We start from the raw sequence: 17,454 nt of genomic DNA, 5'->3' as shown, positions 1-17,454 counted from the left end.
GTTCCCTCTAACTGAAAAGTTAACAAGCAACTGCCCACTTTGAGGATGAAGGCAACACACACAAAATAGTAGATGGTGAATGAGAAAGTTGACCAAGCTAGCTTATTGTATACCGATAGGTGTCCAAGCAGGGTGGTAGAAGAACATATGCTCAGACACATCCTCTTCGCATTTACGAGAAGCAAATCTGTGCCTCTCGTGAAAGAAAAAAATATTTTTTGCTTTTCCGGGAGCCACAACTGTGCATCTCGCGGAAGCAAAACTGTGCCTCCACGAGAAGCAAATATGTGCCTCTTGTGGAAGAAAAAAACCTCGATTTGTGCCTCTCGCGAAAGCAAAATTGTGTCTCCAAGAGATGCAAGTTTGTGTCTCTCGCGGAAGAAAAAAGACATGTTTTTTTCTTCTCCGAGAGGCACAACTCTCGGAAGCAAAATTGTACCTCCACGAGAAGCGAATCTATGCCTCTCATGAAAGAAAAAAAACATGTCTTTTTCTCTTTCCAAGAGACAAATCTGTGCCTCTTATGGAAAAACCGTATTTTTTCATTTTTGAGAGGCACACTCGTGAAAGAAAATATGTGCCTCTCGCGAAAGAAAAAACGTGTTTTTCGCGCAAAAACAATTTGTCCAAAACTTAGGGAAAACCGGGCGAAACCGAAAGGCTAAAAAACAAAAAAATCATTTAAAACCTAAAAACGCGTATAGAAAAATAAAAATAGCATAAAATTCAAAGGGAGCGACAAGCACATGACACGTGACCCTTGTGGGGCTCCCTCAAGGGATACCCTTCAATTAGTTGCTCAGAATATAACAACCACGAATGACTGAGATTTTGGTAATCCTCAGCTGTGTGAGAATTAACAAACTGATTATTTTATTACGCTCTTCACAAATTACCATTATCGGGAGTTCCCTCCAACCGAAAATTTAACAAGCGGCTGCCCACCTTATTCAATACCTTTTGAAATCGCTAGACTCTAAAGTACTCCCTCCGTTTCAAAATAGATGACCCAACTTTGTATTAACTTTGTACTAAAGTTAGTATAAAGTTAAGTCATCTATTTTGAAACGGAGGGAGTACATCATTAAATACATCATTACTTCAGGATGAAGAAAATGCACTAAAACTGGGCACCATGTATACTATTAGATGGTGAAGGAGAAAGTTGTCCAAGCTAGTAAGCTTATTTGTATACTGAATTACTGATAGGTGGCCAAGGAGGGTGGAAGAAGGACATATGCTCAGACGCGCATCCTCTTGGCATCGCCTTCAGGCGCGTGCTTGTCGGTTCCATTGCCTGGTTTACTAACCTGGAAACAGAAAATGTGAAGTGGCGTATCAGTGACGGTGCTCCGTAGTAGACGATCCACATGACAATATTCTTTTAAAGCCACTTGCTCACATTCTCCTCGGGGACGATGGCGAACCGCTTCGAAGGAGGGACCCAGACTTTAGCTGAAAAATATGAAGACATGTCGTAAACTGAACATGAGAAAATGCATGTGCACAGACCTTCCAGCAGAGCTTCATGTAAATGCAAACCTGTCATTGGAACAGCGTTTGATGACTCCAACTGCTTGCAAGCAGACCCGTCCAGGCTTAGGGCATCGATCATCTTGGGTGTGTTCCTTCACGAGGTGCAATCGTTTTGTTGATTCATTTATCATACATTATATTATATAAGAAAAGGAACTGATTGGCACGGCCTGGGGTGGCAACTGGCAAGTACCTCGTCAAATAGGAAGATCAACAACATGCAGGAGTGCTTATAAATGTTTACCTGTCGATTATTTCACCATGACCAAGCTGTCCACTGGCACCCCTGCCCCATGAGAAAACATTCTTGTTTTCTGTCAGGGCAAGAGTATGCCTCCATCCACAGGCAACCTGTGCAATTTTCTGCAATCCACATACCCATATGTAAATGAACCTAAAGAACAAAACTATATCATAGCATCGAATGTGGAATGCATCGTCACATGATTTAATGAAACAGATCATAAACGTTGCAGCCCCAAGCCACAAACATATCCTTTAGTTTTTATGAGCAACCGATTTTGTAAAAAATACTTCACGCACCTGTTCATCGGGAAAATTCACCTCCACGGGGGAACAGTGATCGACGTCATCTCCAACACCAACTTGGCCAAACTACATTTTGAAAATACAGGTCAGGACAAGAAGAAGAGAAGCAACTGCAAGATGTAACCAGAATGTTTTGTTTGACTGTACAAATGTAATTTTTCAAGCTAAATCGGTACCCAAAACAAGACCAGCATCAGAGAATGAATTGGATACAGGCGGCTAGCAATGGCATATAGCATAAAGCTCACGCTTTCAGTGGGTTTTCCTTATCGAACATGCTTATGTGTGTTGGCAGTTGTGTTTGGTAGCAAACTGAAGCGGTGGGTTGGTTATGTCAAGGCAAAACAATAATAGATGAATTTCCAAAAAGGTGATAACTTATAAAGATGCATAATAAGGAGACCAAGTCCTCAACTTTCATTTCTCTATGTTCTATGGATCACATTATACATTAATAGAGGTGTGTGCTCATAGAATAGAATGATAAACATCACATGTAATGACCAAATGAATTTGATGTTCATACATAAGAAATGATGTAATGAAAGCAAAATTAATGCAGATAAGGGGACCATATAATATGAATAAAAATACAAGTATATGACTAATCACCTTGTTCCACCCCCATCCATAGAGTTTCCCATCTGAAGCGACTGCCATTGTATGCCTCCACCCACCTGCAATCTACACCACCAGATCATGTCTTAATAAATAAATAAATAAAATTCATATGGTGATACTATTCATGCATTTGATTCAAAGGAATGGACCATTGGGAAAACGTAGGAATTTCTCCTTTGGGTTGAGTTCCGTAGGAAAAACAAATAAATTGCAATCCACTTAAGCCTCTTTTTTACATGCATGTCCACAAAGAACAAGACAAATGCCATAAGTAGAACAATATTAAATCCATCTTACCTTTGAATATGAACCTTATTTTAACCATAATTTTTAGGATTCCTCTGTTTTTCCTATTCCTACAAATCAAACACACGCTTTTATAGAATTCTGTGTTTTCACAATCCTCAGTTTTCCACATGCAATCCTATCCTATTCATGGGTATTTCCTAATCCCGTGTTTTTGAAACCTTGTGAATCTAACAGGCCCTGGAACTTTAAAAAAAAATTGAACCCTTTGGAAACCATTTTCCCAAGTTCTAGCAAGTGGACCCTAGTAAAAACCATTATGGAAGGTTAGTATGTTGTATAAGGGAAACTCTAGTCGATCCTCAAAATTTAATTCACGAAAGCACGCTTCAAAAACCTAACCCTAAAAAACTCTCATATTTTTGGGTGACATTCTAATTGATCCCCAAAACTTAAATCACTATAACTTTTATTTCACTAGTTCTCACTTCCTTTTTCTAACTTAAAGTCCATTTCACCCACTTTTTGGTAACTTATTAATTCAGAACTTCATGTAAATCATTCATATATTTCAACGATATTCCAACACAACACGTAATCCAAGAATGAATCATATAGTAAAAAAAATCAAGAAATGGACCGTACGATGATATATGACATTGTTATTCATCCCACGCAAGTTGCCAGTTGTGCTTTATGAGCTCATTTGTAGTTCCAGTAGCATCCCTCCTGAGAGTGCATTTCCCTCCCTAAGTGATTTTGGTGTTGAAGACAATAGAATTTGCAGTCTAATCGTGTGCATGAGCTACACAAATATATTTGGAAGTGGCCCAAGAAGGTTAGGTTTCCCTCTGAAAGAAAAAGAGTGAAGAGGGTGTTCCGGTGATTTATTTTCTTCGGGTCGTAGGAAAACCGTACTATTAAGAGAGGGCCGCGTTGGAAGGTATGGGTAAAATCAAACACGTACACAAAACCAGATTTGCACCCACATTTCCTTCCCAACATTCAAGGAGTTCTCCATTCTAAACTATCGGTTCAGGTTTTCACTACCCGATAGTACCGGGTTAGTGAGCGGTAGTACCGCTCCCTTCATGGGAGCAGTATTGCTTCTGGCTACCCACAGGCCTGTAGTACCGTGCACAAGGCCAGTAGTACCACTCCGCTGTTGGAGCAGCACTACCCGACCAAGTGATAGGCCTACTAGTAGTTTATTTTAGCTGGTACTACCGTACCCCGGAGCGGTTATACCGCTCAACCTTTGAAGTGTAGCTCGACGGGGGTCGCGGTAGTACTGCTCTCAGGTTAGCGATAGTACCGCTTAGTGTAATTTCTAGCATAACGGTTGGATTGGGGGAGCTATATAAAGGGGATCTTCTTCCTCCTTCTGACCTACCTCTTTCATCTCTCTCTCTCTCTCTCTCTCTCTCCTCCTTTGTTGCCCAAAACTTTATCTTGCTCGATCTCTCTCCCTAGCCAAACAAACTTGTTGACCTTCTAGGATTTGGGAGAGAAGACATAGATCTACACTTCCACCAAAGGAAATTTTATCCCCCCTACTATCCCTTATGGATCTTGTTACTCTTGGGTGTTTGGGCACCCTGGACGGAAGAGGTCACCTCGGAGCTCAAATCCATCGTGGTGAAGCTTCATGGTGTTGTTTGGATCCTCCAATTAAGTTGTGGAGATCGCCTCAACCTTGTTTGTGAAGGTTCCGGTTGCCGCCTCCAAGGGCATCAAATAGTGGAATCGTGGCACCTTGCATTGTGCGAGGGCACGAAGAGAATAAGGCGACTCATTGTGACGCTTGGTGAGTATCGTGCCGCCACACCTCTCCAACAGATACATACCTCCCCCAAAGGAGGGAACTCCAGGAACTACATCATCGCGTCACTTGCGGTTACTTCTTTCCTTTACTTGTTGCAAACTAGCTTTATTGTGTATTTTTCCAGCTTGCTGTTTTTTGTGAGCTAGGCGTATAGGTTGTCCATCTAGTTGTATATCTAGATAAACTATATTATTGTTGTATCCCTTAATTTTGGAAAAGAGAATAAAAATGGTTAGTCGTCTATTAACCTTCACCTCCTTTGAGTGAACCAATGATCATGCATTTTGATTGCATAGCAAATGGGCAGAAAGAGCTCCCTCGACATTTTGAGGCATCGCCTGAATAGGTCATCCGGCTACACCGCACTATCAACGAAGTAATCGGTCATCACCTTGGCATGATCATCCATCCTATTGCGCCAAATGTGCCTACACCATCGCTGAAGACATGCTTTGATCCTTCTTCATGCATTATGATCAGCAAGTCCATTATGAAATCTTCATCATCTTCCTCCTCCGACGATGATGATTCGTCAAAGAAATCATGAACATTGATGCTCATCTACCAATATGCCCTACTCGTTAATTGTCGCATAAAAGGGGGAAATAGAAGAAGATTAGAGTAGGTGCAACGAGTTGGGCAAGTCGTCACGCGGGGGGGGGGGGGGGGCACAGGGCGGTTGTATGAGAGGGCTTTGCTGGTTCTCCCGGACATGGGCTGAGAGCCGCTAATGTCGGCTGCAGTAGGTGGCAGTGCTCGAGCTTGGTTGCCGAATGAGCTCGTGGTCGAGCTTGGTTGTTGCCATAGTCATCTAGACGACGTGACGACTTTATGGAAGGAGGCTACCTCGTATGGAGGCTTCGACGCCGGTGAACTCTCGAAGAGGGCAGGGATGGGTAGAGGCCTGGAGGAGGAGGGGACGAGCGGTTGCGATTTGAATTAGAATAGTCCTCCCGCCTGAATTTCTCAGATTAGCTAGGAGGAGGCTTTTTTTGCTCGACACAAAATTTTTCTAGGATTTAAAAATATAGGATCTTGATAAGTGTCACACGTGTGGCACGAAGCAATTCCGCCCTGACTTTTTATGGCAAGTTTAGTTACCCAAGGATGGCAACTTTTTTTTTTGAAGGGAAGGATGGCAACTTCAGTTGTGAAGCATGATAACTTTCTGTTTGATGGCAAGTTTTTTTAAAAAAAAAATTTTATGGCAATTTCAGTTGTAAAAATGTCAGGACAGTGTTACTACTTGCCACACGTGTGACACTTATTATTTGAGAAAATACATTGGGATCAGTTAGAGTATGTTAACTCGCACAAACGGCAGTTTTGGGGAGTTAAGATTTCTTTTTTGATCGGTTAGAGTTGTCCATTTTTCTTCGCGGGGGATTAGAGTTGCCCTTAGATTTAGTACCTGAGAAATGGAAACGTCTTTGAGGGCCTCGAGCTTGCGTGGAACGAGATGGTCTTCGAAATCACCATGGCCTAGCTGGCCATACTTGCTCCACCCGTACGTGTACAGGCCACCAGACGACGACACAGTGACCGAGTGGCGCCACCCACATGCAACAAGCACCATCTTTTCTCCCTGCAAGATTAAGAGTTTACAAAGGGACAGGCACAAGCACTTATTCAGAACGCAGAAACTTTTAGTAGACAGTTGAATTAGCACAGTATCGGGAGAAGATTCCGCAAAAGATTACCCACCTCAACGGAAGAAACCTTTTCCGGGACCGATCGGTCGTCGCGGTCGCTGAGACCTAGGTTGCCGTATCGACCCCAGCCCCATCCGTAGAGATGGCCATCTTCTGTTATGGCCGTAGTATGCTCGGCGCCAGCAGCGATCATTTTTACGCAGACACCCTGCACACATTCTTCTGTCACTCTCGGTGGTGGTGCAGGGTTTGGTGTACAAGCTAGGAGCATGATTTTGCGCTCCTATTTGTTAGTATGTAAAGCAAACTTCCATAACGGTAATCCGCATATGAGCCGACACTCATTTGTTCCAAATAAACAGTAAAATTAAAAAAGAATAGCAAGAAAAATTAAAAAAATAAAAACTGAAATTGTTGGGCATCCCAGATGCCCGAGTGCGCTAGGAGCATGCAAATTGTCACCATGAAATGATAATCGAGGAGCTCTACACAATAAAAACAAAATTAGGCCTTCAAAGTGTCTTTTTTCTAAGTTTTACTGAGACCCCATTTTTTTGTCTACAGCTCCTGGAACGTTGTTTCACTATGAAATTCCGCACGCTCCTAGCATGTCAAAAGATAACAATTTTAAAAAAAATTGCTATTTTTTTACTGTTTATGGAGGGGTGTAGATGAGCCCGGGTTCCAAAACAACATTCCTCATCGTGTATTTTTTTTAGCCGAAACCATAGAACAATTGTTCTACGGTATTTTCATTATTATAATAAAATTATGTACAAAAGAAAAACTAATTACCACATTGTATACTGGTTAGCTATAAGATATACTTCTACTCAAGTAGAATCCAGAAATACTGACTGATGCAAATATGATATTAAAAAAAAACACTAGCACTTTTGCTTCAAAACGCCCCCCCTAGAGAAATCAACGAAGGAGATCTCCACATAACCCTTCATAATAAATGGTAGGATGGTCTTCTAAAAAATATGTTGCCCGTATTGAGCGTGCTCTGTGTATGTACCGCCCGATCCTATTCAGCGCATCCCCCCCCCCCTTTCCGCTTCGGGCCTAGCCCATTTACTCTTTTTCTTTTCTGTTAAACCTCAAAAATATGGTGGTTTTGCTCTCCTATTTTTTAGTATGTAAAGCAAACTTCCACAGAGGTAATCCACAGACAAGCCGACGCTCATTTGTTCCAAATAAACAGTAAAATTGAAAAAAAAGCAAGAAAAAAAAACTGAAATTGTTTGGCATCCCAGATGCGCTAGGAGCATGCAAATTGTCATGGTGAAATGATAATCGAGGAGCTCTAGACAGTAAAAACAAAATCAGGCCATCAAAGTGTCTATTTTCTAAGTTTTATTGAGAGCCAATTTTTTTTCATCTACAGCTCCTTGAACGTTCTTTCACTATGAAAATCCGCATGCTCCTAGCGCACGAGCAACTTGGATGTCAAATGATAACAATTTAAAAAAAAATTGGCTATTTTTTACTGTTTATGGAGGGGTGTAGATGAGCCCGGGCTCCAGAACGACAGTCCTCACTACCACATTGTATACTTTTTATTGAGCGAAAACCGTAGAACAATCATTCTACGGTATTTTCATTATCATAACAAAAGTATGTAGAAAAGCAAAATTAATTACCACATTGTATACTGGTTAGCTACAGGATATACTTGAATCTAGAGATACTGATGCAAACATGATATTCAAAAATAAATAAATAACACTTCTGCTTCATGACATCCCTTCCTAAACAAATCGACGAAGGAGATCTCTTCATAACCCTTCATAATAAAGGGTACGATGGTCTTTTTTAAAATATATCGCCCGCATTGAGCGCGATACCGCCCGATCCTATTCAGCGCACACCCCTTCCCCCTCCCCCACCCCCCTCTGCTCCGGGCCTGGCCCATTTACTCTTTTTCTTTTCTGTTAAACTTCAAAACAAAAATGTGCGGCCACGTGATTCCAACTCCTGACCTCCCGGTTAAGTGCAACTATATAAACCAAGTTGGGCAACTGACCCGACATGCCTAGTTTACTTCTTTTTTCCTTCTTCAAAACAACGCTAAAAAATACATGACTTTCTTGTTTGTGTTTTCTTTTGTATTCTTTGTTTTTTGTTTCAAGTGATTTTTCTTCTGTTTTTATTATATTTTCCTATTCCTTTTTTCATTTTCATTTTTCTTTTTTTAAATAACGAGTTTTATTTTGAAATCATGAATTTTCTCAAATTCATGAACCTTTCAAAGTCATGAACATTTTCTTAAATTTCTGAACTTTTTTTTTAAATCCATGAAAAAAATCGAATGCATGAACTTTTATTAAAATGCATGAATGTTTTCCAAATCACGAACTCTTGTCAACTTTTACGCACTTTTTATCAAAACCCGTGAACTTTTTTTAAATTCCTGAACTTATTTCCAAATCCGATTAAAACATCAAATCCAGGAATTTTATTTTCAAAGCCGTTGAATCTTTTGTTGTGATTTTTTTAATCTGCGAAAATTTCAAATTCTCGAACATTTTTTCAAAATTGGTGAACTTTTACAATCCCCGAATGCTTGGGTCGGCCCATCAGGCGCCCGACGGGAGCGATGGCATAGCCTAGCTGGGCCACGGCTTAAGCATTTTCTTTTTCCAGTTTTCTTTTATTAGTTTGTTAATTAATTTTCTCCTTTTTAATTTTTTTGAAACCTGTTCTAAAATTTTGAAATATTATCTGGAATACCCAAAACTTTCTTGTTTTCAAATATTGTTTAAAATCTTAACAATTATTCAAGATTTTCATAATATGTTCCAGTTTTTTGAATTGTTTGTTCACAAATTTAAGAAATGTTTCCGTTTCAAACAAAGTTGATAATGTTTTTGAAAGTATGTGTATTGCAATTTTTGATCAGAATTTTCATTTATTGTTAGGATTATTTATTTATTTTTTTGGAAAAATTGTTCGAGTTTGTAAAACTTTTTTAACATAATTTGAAATTTAAAACTTGTTGAAAATTTTCAAGAATGGTTAGGACATAAGAAAATGTTCATGTTGAATTATAATGAAGGAAATTGTAAATAATATAATTATTCAAATTAGGAAAAACTACATGCTCACAGACGGACCCTTCTAGCCTACCCAAACACTCTTCGTTGAACATGGTTTACTTTTGGACATGCATGAAATAAATCCAACTATTTCAAGCAAGCGGGCATTCCCATGGAGGCATCCACACCAGGTTTGAACGAATTCTGACACTGCATGCAAGTTTCGTCACGGCCGACCATTTATCTGGCTTTTTTCACCGAGAAAACTCTTAAAAATGCGAACTTCTCGAAAACCCAAAGAACTTAGCATGGTGCCCTTCTGGCGTATCCGAACACCCTCCGTTGAACATGTCTATTTTTGGACGTGCACCATATAACTCTAACTTTTTCTCTCAGGTGGGCATGCCCATCGTTGGCATCCATGCCAAGATTGAACGAATCCCGACACCGTATGCAAGTTGTGTCACCTCCGACAATTTATCGGGGTTTTTTCACCTAGAAAACTCCAGAAAATGCAAAACCTGTCGAAAACACAAATAACTTGGCATGGTGCCTTCAATTGGTGATATAAGGCTATAAAAAATTGGGGCCAATTCAAGGATGTCGAGAAACAACGTGCTCTGAAACAGAGCCTTCTAGATTACCCGGAAACCCTCCGTTGAACATGGTCTACTATTGAACATTTTTAAAATGACCCAACTTTTGCTACCAGGTGGACATGCCCATGGCATGCATCCATGCCATGAATGATTTCCGACACATATGCAATTTGTGACACGTCCGGCCATTTATCTGCCTTTTTTGACCGAGAAAACTCTACAAAATGCAAAATTTTCCGAAAACCAAAACAACTTGGCATGGTGCCATGAATTGGTCAAACAAGCTAATGAAAAAAACTGGGGTCATTTGACAGATGTCGAGAAATAACTTGCTCTCAAACAGAGCCTTCTGCCCTACCTGGACAACCTACGTTGAGCATGGCGTTTTTTGGAGACATTCTTGAAATGACCACAACTTTTGCCAATGGCTGGACATGGCCATGGTAGGCATACATACTAGGTTTGAAAGAAAAAAGTATTTAAAATCATAATTTAAACATGTACTATAATTTTTAATTTAAGTTTTTAACATAACTAATAAATACAAAAGCATAAATTAAAAGGAGTAAATGATTTTCTTAAAAAGCATTTAATAAATGTTAGACACAATAATAATTTTAAATGATAATTTAAAACATTTCCTTAAAACTGTTATTTTGGTGTTCCCAATAATATAACTGGTTTCAAAAAAGAAGAATAAAGTTTGAAAGGAGAAATGAATTAACAAAAGAAGAGAAGAATAACGAGAAAAATAGAAAGAAAAAAAAGCTTAGGCATTGGCCCAACTAGGCGACGATATCACTCTTGTCTGGCGCATGTTGGGATTTCCTAAAACTATTTGCATTTAAAAATAAATGATGATTTTGAAAAAGTTTGGAAATTCAAAAATTGTTAATGTTATAAAAAATTGTTGAAGTTTCATAAACATCTTCGTGTTTTCAAATTTTGTTCGTAATTTCAAAAAAAATTTGGGAATATAAAAAATGTTCGTGCTTTCGGGTAAAAGTCTGAAGTTAAAAAATTATTCTTATTTTCAATTTTTGTTCAAAAATTTAAAAAATTCGGGATTTCAGAAAATATTGCCGCTTTCAAAAATTCTTGACATATCCAAAAAAGTTTGTTTCCTAATTTGTGTCGAGTTTCTAAAAATGATCTCATGCTTTCAAAAAATGTTCATGTTTTTTATTCTTTTCTCGTATTTTTTATAAAAAGTTTGGAATTTTCATTATTCTTTGCATTTCTATTAACTATTCAGGTTTATAAAACTTGTTTATACTCCCTCCGTTCCAAAATATAGTGCGTCCTCGGTTGCCGTGATTCAATTTTGACCAGAAATTTAACCAATGAGACCGACTGCGGCGGGAACAAAAAATATACTAGTGAATTCGTATTCAAAAGAAGTTTTCAATTATATCAGTCTCGTTGGTTAAATTTATGGTCAAAATTGAACCTCGAAAAGCGCGGGCACGCTATATTTTGGAATGGAGGGAGTATTTTTCAAAAAATGCTCGAAATCCCAAAAGTTATTCTCATTTTTCGAAAAATAGTTTGGAAATTCGAAAATTGTTCAAATTTTACAAAAAAGTTTGGAGTTTCATAAATTATTTGCTTTTTCCAAAAAATATTTGACATTTCCAAATTGTTCACATTTTTTAAAGAAAATTTTCAATTGTTTTTAGATATGTTTTTATATATGAACACTGTTTTGTGTTCTTACAAAATTCGCGCTATATGAAATCACAAACAGTTGCTGGGTTGAGTGGCAAGCAGTTTGCTCGAATGGTGCGAGGTTATGAGTTTGAGTACTTGTGATCTTCCTTTTTGCAGTATTTTTTGTACATAAAAGGGACCTCCTTTTTTTTAGGTGAAAAAGGGACCTCCTTTTCCGCAGTATTTTTTCTATATAAAATGGACGATGTGACTTAATGGGCTGGCCCAGGTGCGCGAGAACTGACGCAGAGAGCCTAGGGTGTCTTCGTATGGCGTATACATCGTGAAAGGCCCATATTGCCCTTTTATACGTTTATTAATGAGGGGGTTGTACCGAAGCAGAACTCGATAAAGTACCCAACAGCAGGGATGTCAAAGAAAAACTTTACACAACAGCCAACATAAGCCTTTTATTTGTATTTGAACTAAAACCACGACAAAAATTATGAAACGGTGGGAGTACTTACCTCAAAAGCCTTGATCTTTTGCGGGAGCAGCGAGTCTTCATTGTTTCCGAGACCAAGTTGCCCGTTCTGATTGCGCCCCCAGCTGAAACAAATTAAGCAGCAGCAGAAGGCAGTAGCTGAAACACATCAATACATGGCACAAAACTGCATGGCAACCTACCTAGCTACCGATGCATGGATGGAACTTTTTTGCCTTCGAGGATAATACTAGTACTCACTTATTAAGGTTTTGAGGGTAACTACACCTACCTATGCACTTGTCCGGTGACGGTGACGGCGAGGCAGTGGCTGTCACCGCAGGCGACCTGCTTGATCTTCATCCCCTGCAGGGCCACGACCGGCTGCGGGTTGAACACATCGCTGGAGTTGCCATGCCCCAGCCTCCCGAAGTCTCCCCTGCAGGCAGCACACGCAGCGCAGCCTCGTCACGTAGTACTACGAAACTACTGCAGAAGTAGAAGAGATCCCGGAGGAGGAGGAGGCGGCGTGCGGCGTACCATCCCCAGCTGTAGAGCTGCATCTCGTCGTCGGAGTAGGCGGCGGTGTGGTCGGCGCCGCAGACGACGGACGTAATGCGTGGCACGTCGAAGGAGGTCAGCACCGTCGGCACCGGCCGGTCCTCGGAGTCTCCGTGGCCGAGCTGCCCGTCCTCGCCCCGGCCCCAGGAGCACACCATCTGGCCCGCTGAAACACCACCACAACACGCTCCATCATCAGAACGACGAGAAGCCTAAGGCAAGGCAAGGCGGTTTGACGGCGCAGAGCAAGAGGAGCGGCGGCTTACAGAGCAGCGCGACCGAGTGGTTGGCGCCGGCGGAGATGAGGACGACGGACTGCTCCGGCGCCTCCGGGACCGCGTCGTCGACGGACGCCTCCGCCTTTGCGTCCATGCGTGAAAGAATCCACGGGTCTCAGCTACTCGCTCTCGAGTCTCGACTCTCGACCAGGTGGAGTGGAACTATGGAATGGAAGCAGTGCAGTGGAGTGGTACAAGTAGAGGGGGAGCAGGACGGGATGGGACGGTTAACCAACCAGACGTATTAATGTCACCAGGTAGCTTTTATCAAAGCAAGGTACCTCCGCTGTTTCACTCCACTATATACGCACGACGCACCTTGCTCCTCGGTCGACTTTGTCCGAGCGCATCAATGGCGTCGGGCCGTGGCGCCGCCGCATCCGCTGTACCCGCGTCACCCTGAGGCTGCATCTGCATGGGGCTCTCTCCGGGTCTTACTGCCTGCGTCACTGCACATGGAAGATATCTCTTGATCGCTTCTCGGGTCGAGATCCACGTGCCTTGCCCACGGAAGGAGCTAGAGCAGGGTCAGTACTCGGGCTGGCCTGGCCTGGCCTGTAATTATGATTCTGTGGATTTCTTGTTTGGAAAATCTATAAAACGCACGCACGCGCTTGTTGTCCTGTTCCACGCGCTACGGAATCAACTTTTCTTTGAAGTTTACATCCCCGAACTAGTTCACCTAAGAGAAAATTCGGAGGAATTGTTTTATCAACCCCTGCACGTGCGTACAAATAGACATTTTCCAAACAGTTTTGCTACGTCTCAGTCGACTTAGACTTCGTTATGTCTCAGTCGATGTTATATTCCATTGATCTTGCATTAAGATTCGTACAAAAATTTCTTTTCAGTTTTTTCTTTTTCTTCTCATATACTATATCACTTGAGTGAGACTTGGTTAAGTCTCAGTCGACTGAGACCTAGACACACCCTTTTCCAAAGTCCTACACCAAGCACAAAAATACGAGTATTACTTCCTGCTGGATCGGTTCTTATCCCTTTGGGGCCCGGTTCTACATCTTCCCATGCGAGGAGGTCGAAGAACCAAGCAATCTCTCGACTGGCCACGAAGGGGGAGGAGCGGTCGCTCCAGGGCTACACTTGTGGATGCCACATCGTGTGACATGGTAGTCGTCGCCACGGTGGGAAGCCGCTCCGCCCCTACTCATGATGGTGTCACCACCGTGTCGAATGTTGCTCCACCCCCTGCCATCAAGATTAGGCGCCATGGCCTTTGTTGATGTGTCGAGACGCTACTCTACTCAAGGTCACATAGGCCACCATTGTCGTGCCATGTCTGTTAACTTCCGCCGCCACCACCGTTGGGGATGCAAATGGTGAGGTGCTGATGGTGAACCACTGACGACAACTAGCAAAGAAGCATTGAGCATGGAAGAAGTCGAGGCAAAGGAAAATGGATCAAGATCAGGGGAGAGTGCCAGAAAAGGGGGGTTACGGCAACTTTAGCCAATCCCTTAAAAAGGGTTAACTTCTTAAAATATTCTGTTTTGAGGAGTTAACCACACGTAGCAGATCTTCTATCCGGTTAACTCCTCAAATTTTGAGAAGATAACTCCGAAAAACTTGCCCTCTCTCATTTTTAAGTGGCTGCACACATCTTAGGAAAAAAATTCTCCCTCCCAACTCCCACCTGCGGCGCCACCTCTTCCTGCCTTCGTTGCCTAATCTCTACTACAGATCTATATAGCATTGGCTGGTTAAATAGTATCATCACATACACGTTTCCGGCCGCTCACTACCTTGGGGTCAATGATGAGTGTCCTTTCACAAACGGGCAACTTGACCAGTCAGTGATAAAGAATAACCACAGGCGGACTAGCCAGTCAGTGTTACCTCTCTTATTGTCTACAAGTTGTAGATTACCACTGACTAGCTCTAGACATGTGGTCGTTAGTGATGTAAATATTGTGGATGGCATTTTGGGGCTGCACTGCTAGTAGCGTAACTACTAGCAGTGCAGCCCCAAGCTACACAGCAATACAAATAGCATTATCAAACACAAATATTTCCAATATTCCATTACATATGGACATATACAAAAGAATACAATTTATTTCATGTCATACACATACATTGCATTGGGTTTCCTCACATACAAACAGTTTCATATGATGATCTTCGTATTGGTACATTTTCACTTACAAGACTGGGCATCCTTTGTTGATTTCAAGGCAACACACTATTGAATACATCCTTCTTGTTGTTGATTGATGATCCTTGTTCCATTTTAATATCTGGAGAAATAAATAAAATAAAGCATGATGTATTTCATAGACAGATATCTTCTCAACCATGAACCAGCCTGCTAAATTTAAATACGAGTAGAAAACAAATTATATATATTGATTAAGTAGAGCGAGCTAGTTCGTAATATCTATACCATGTCTTGCTGACCCCTAGCCGATGAGATTTCGAGTCAATAATTGGTGCGACTATAACAACTAATGACACGAAGACTCCACATTTTTGTATAGTGCAGCAGAAATGGTGAAATGTCATTGTGACATTTCTTTCTCACTGTACAAAACATTTGTAAAGCACAGAGTGATATGTACATTCCACAAAATTGTCAGAAAAGCAAAGAGGTGAATAGTGTCCTCTATGCAAGAAAGAGAAAAATATACTTAGATAAGCACAAATAAAAAGTAAAAACTCAATAATTGATCAACTAATCTATCAAAGCTATCCACCCAATACTATTAGTTACTCCTACTTGTAATTCAAATACGATGTATAGCACAATTCATATTGCAAACAATATTTTCACATTCATAGGAAAAAATATTTGAACACATATCACAATGACATAGCAATTAGGACATTATTCTTTTTTAACTCTTAGCACAATGGCGTTAGACATAGCAATTGGAACATTGTTCTTTATGTAATTATTAGCACAATTCTTGATTGCCCTGGCTCAATGAAGACTAGTTGATTGCTCCCCCATACTCCACTATGGATGAGCCACTCTTCGGCACATCTTCACAAGTCTATTGTCACCACAATGGATGGCAAGCTTCAAGCAATACTAGAAAAAAATACACTTCCGTGATGATACGTATTTGTCACAGTAGGTCACATTTTCTGTCATGCATGTACATCCATGATGAATTTATGACAGAATCAAGATAGTCATACCTGTGCTGTCGTTGAAGTGTTCCATGACATTACCAAAATTATCATCACAGAAGTGTTCACTTCCATGACGATAAATGCCGCGTCATGGAAGTGCTTTCGTCAAGGGTGACCGACACGTGGCATCCACCGTAACGGGTCGCCGTTAAGCTATCGGGTCCGGTTTTGGATCCGATAACCCGCTATCAGCCACGACCAATGCCACGTGTAAAATTCTCATTGGCCGACGGAACCACGTGTCAGCTCCGCATTGGCACAAGTGTCTGATGTCTACTACGCAACCTTCTCATTGTAGACGTTGTTGGGCCTCCAAGTGCAGAGGTTTGTAGGACAGTAGCAAATTTCCCTCAAGTGGATGACCTAAGGTTTATCAATCCGTGGGAAGTGTAGGATGAAGAAGGTCTCTCTCAAACAACCCTGCAACCAAATAACAAAGAGTCTCTTGTGTCCCCAACACACCCAATACAATGGTAAATTGTATAGGTGCACTAGTTCGGCGAAGAGATGGTGATACAAGTGCAATATGGATGATAGATAAAGGTTTTTGTAATCTGAAAATATAAAAACAGCAAGGTAACAAGCGATAAAAGTGAGCGTAAACGGTATTGCAATGCTAGGAAACAAGTCCTAGGGTTCATACTTTCACTAGTGCAAGTTCTCTCAACAATAATAACATAATTGGATCATATAACTATCCCTCAACATGCAACAAAGAGTCACTCCAAAGTCACTAATAGCGGAGAACAAACAAAGAGATTATGGTAGGGTATGAAACCACCTCAAAGTTATCCTTTCTGATCGATCTATTCAAGAGTCCGTAGTAAAATAACGCGAAGCTATTCTTTCCGTTCGATCTATCATAGAGTTCGTACTAGAATAACACCTTAAGACACAAATCAACCAAAACCCTAATGTCACCTAGATACTCCAATGTCACCTCAAGTATCCGTGGGTATGATTATACGATATGCATCACACAATCTTGGATTCATCTATTCAACCAACACAAAGAACTTCAAAGAGTGCCCCAAAGTTTCTACCGGAGAGTCAAGACGAAAACGTGTGCCAACCCCTATGCATAAGTTCACAAGGTCACTGAACCCGCAAGTTGATCACCAAAACATACATCAAGTAGATCACGTGAATATCCCATTATCACCACAGATAAGCACATGCAAGACATACATCAAGTGTTCTCAAATCCTTAAAGACTCAATTCGATAAGATAACTTCAAAGGGAAAACTCAATCCATTAC

The 17,454-nt window shown here is 41.0% G+C and overlaps 1 protein-coding gene across 1 annotated transcript; it reads right to left on the bottom strand.

Annotated features, from left to right (window-relative positions):
* Positions 1-856: 856 nt before the first annotated feature.
* On the bottom strand, positions 857-13,343 carry LOC123144110 (ultraviolet-B receptor UVR8). The gene is made up of 12 exons (XM_044563138.1): positions 13,031-13,343; positions 12,744-12,930; positions 12,496-12,642; positions 12,247-12,328; positions 6,482-6,637; positions 6,189-6,362; positions 2,698-2,769; positions 2,080-2,151; positions 1,781-1,899; positions 1,543-1,628; positions 1,403-1,455; positions 857-1,310 (listed from the first exon to the last, which is right to left on the bottom strand). The coding sequence occupies exons 1-12, from the start codon at positions 13,134-13,136 to the stop codon at positions 1,242-1,244; spliced, it is 1,323 nt and encodes a 440-aa protein (XP_044419073.1). The 5' UTR covers positions 13,137-13,343; the 3' UTR covers positions 857-1,241.
* Between the last annotated feature and the right edge of the window lie 4,111 nt (positions 13,344-17,454).

Source organism: Triticum aestivum, chromosome 6D, assembly GCF_018294505.1.
Source record: "Triticum aestivum cultivar Chinese Spring chromosome 6D, IWGSC CS RefSeq v2.1, whole genome shotgun sequence".
In the NCBI taxonomy this organism is placed as follows: domain Eukaryota; kingdom Viridiplantae; phylum Streptophyta; class Magnoliopsida; order Poales; family Poaceae; genus Triticum; species Triticum aestivum.
Note: the sequence above shows the minus strand (reverse complement) of the source record. Positions and strands in the feature narration are given on the sequence as shown.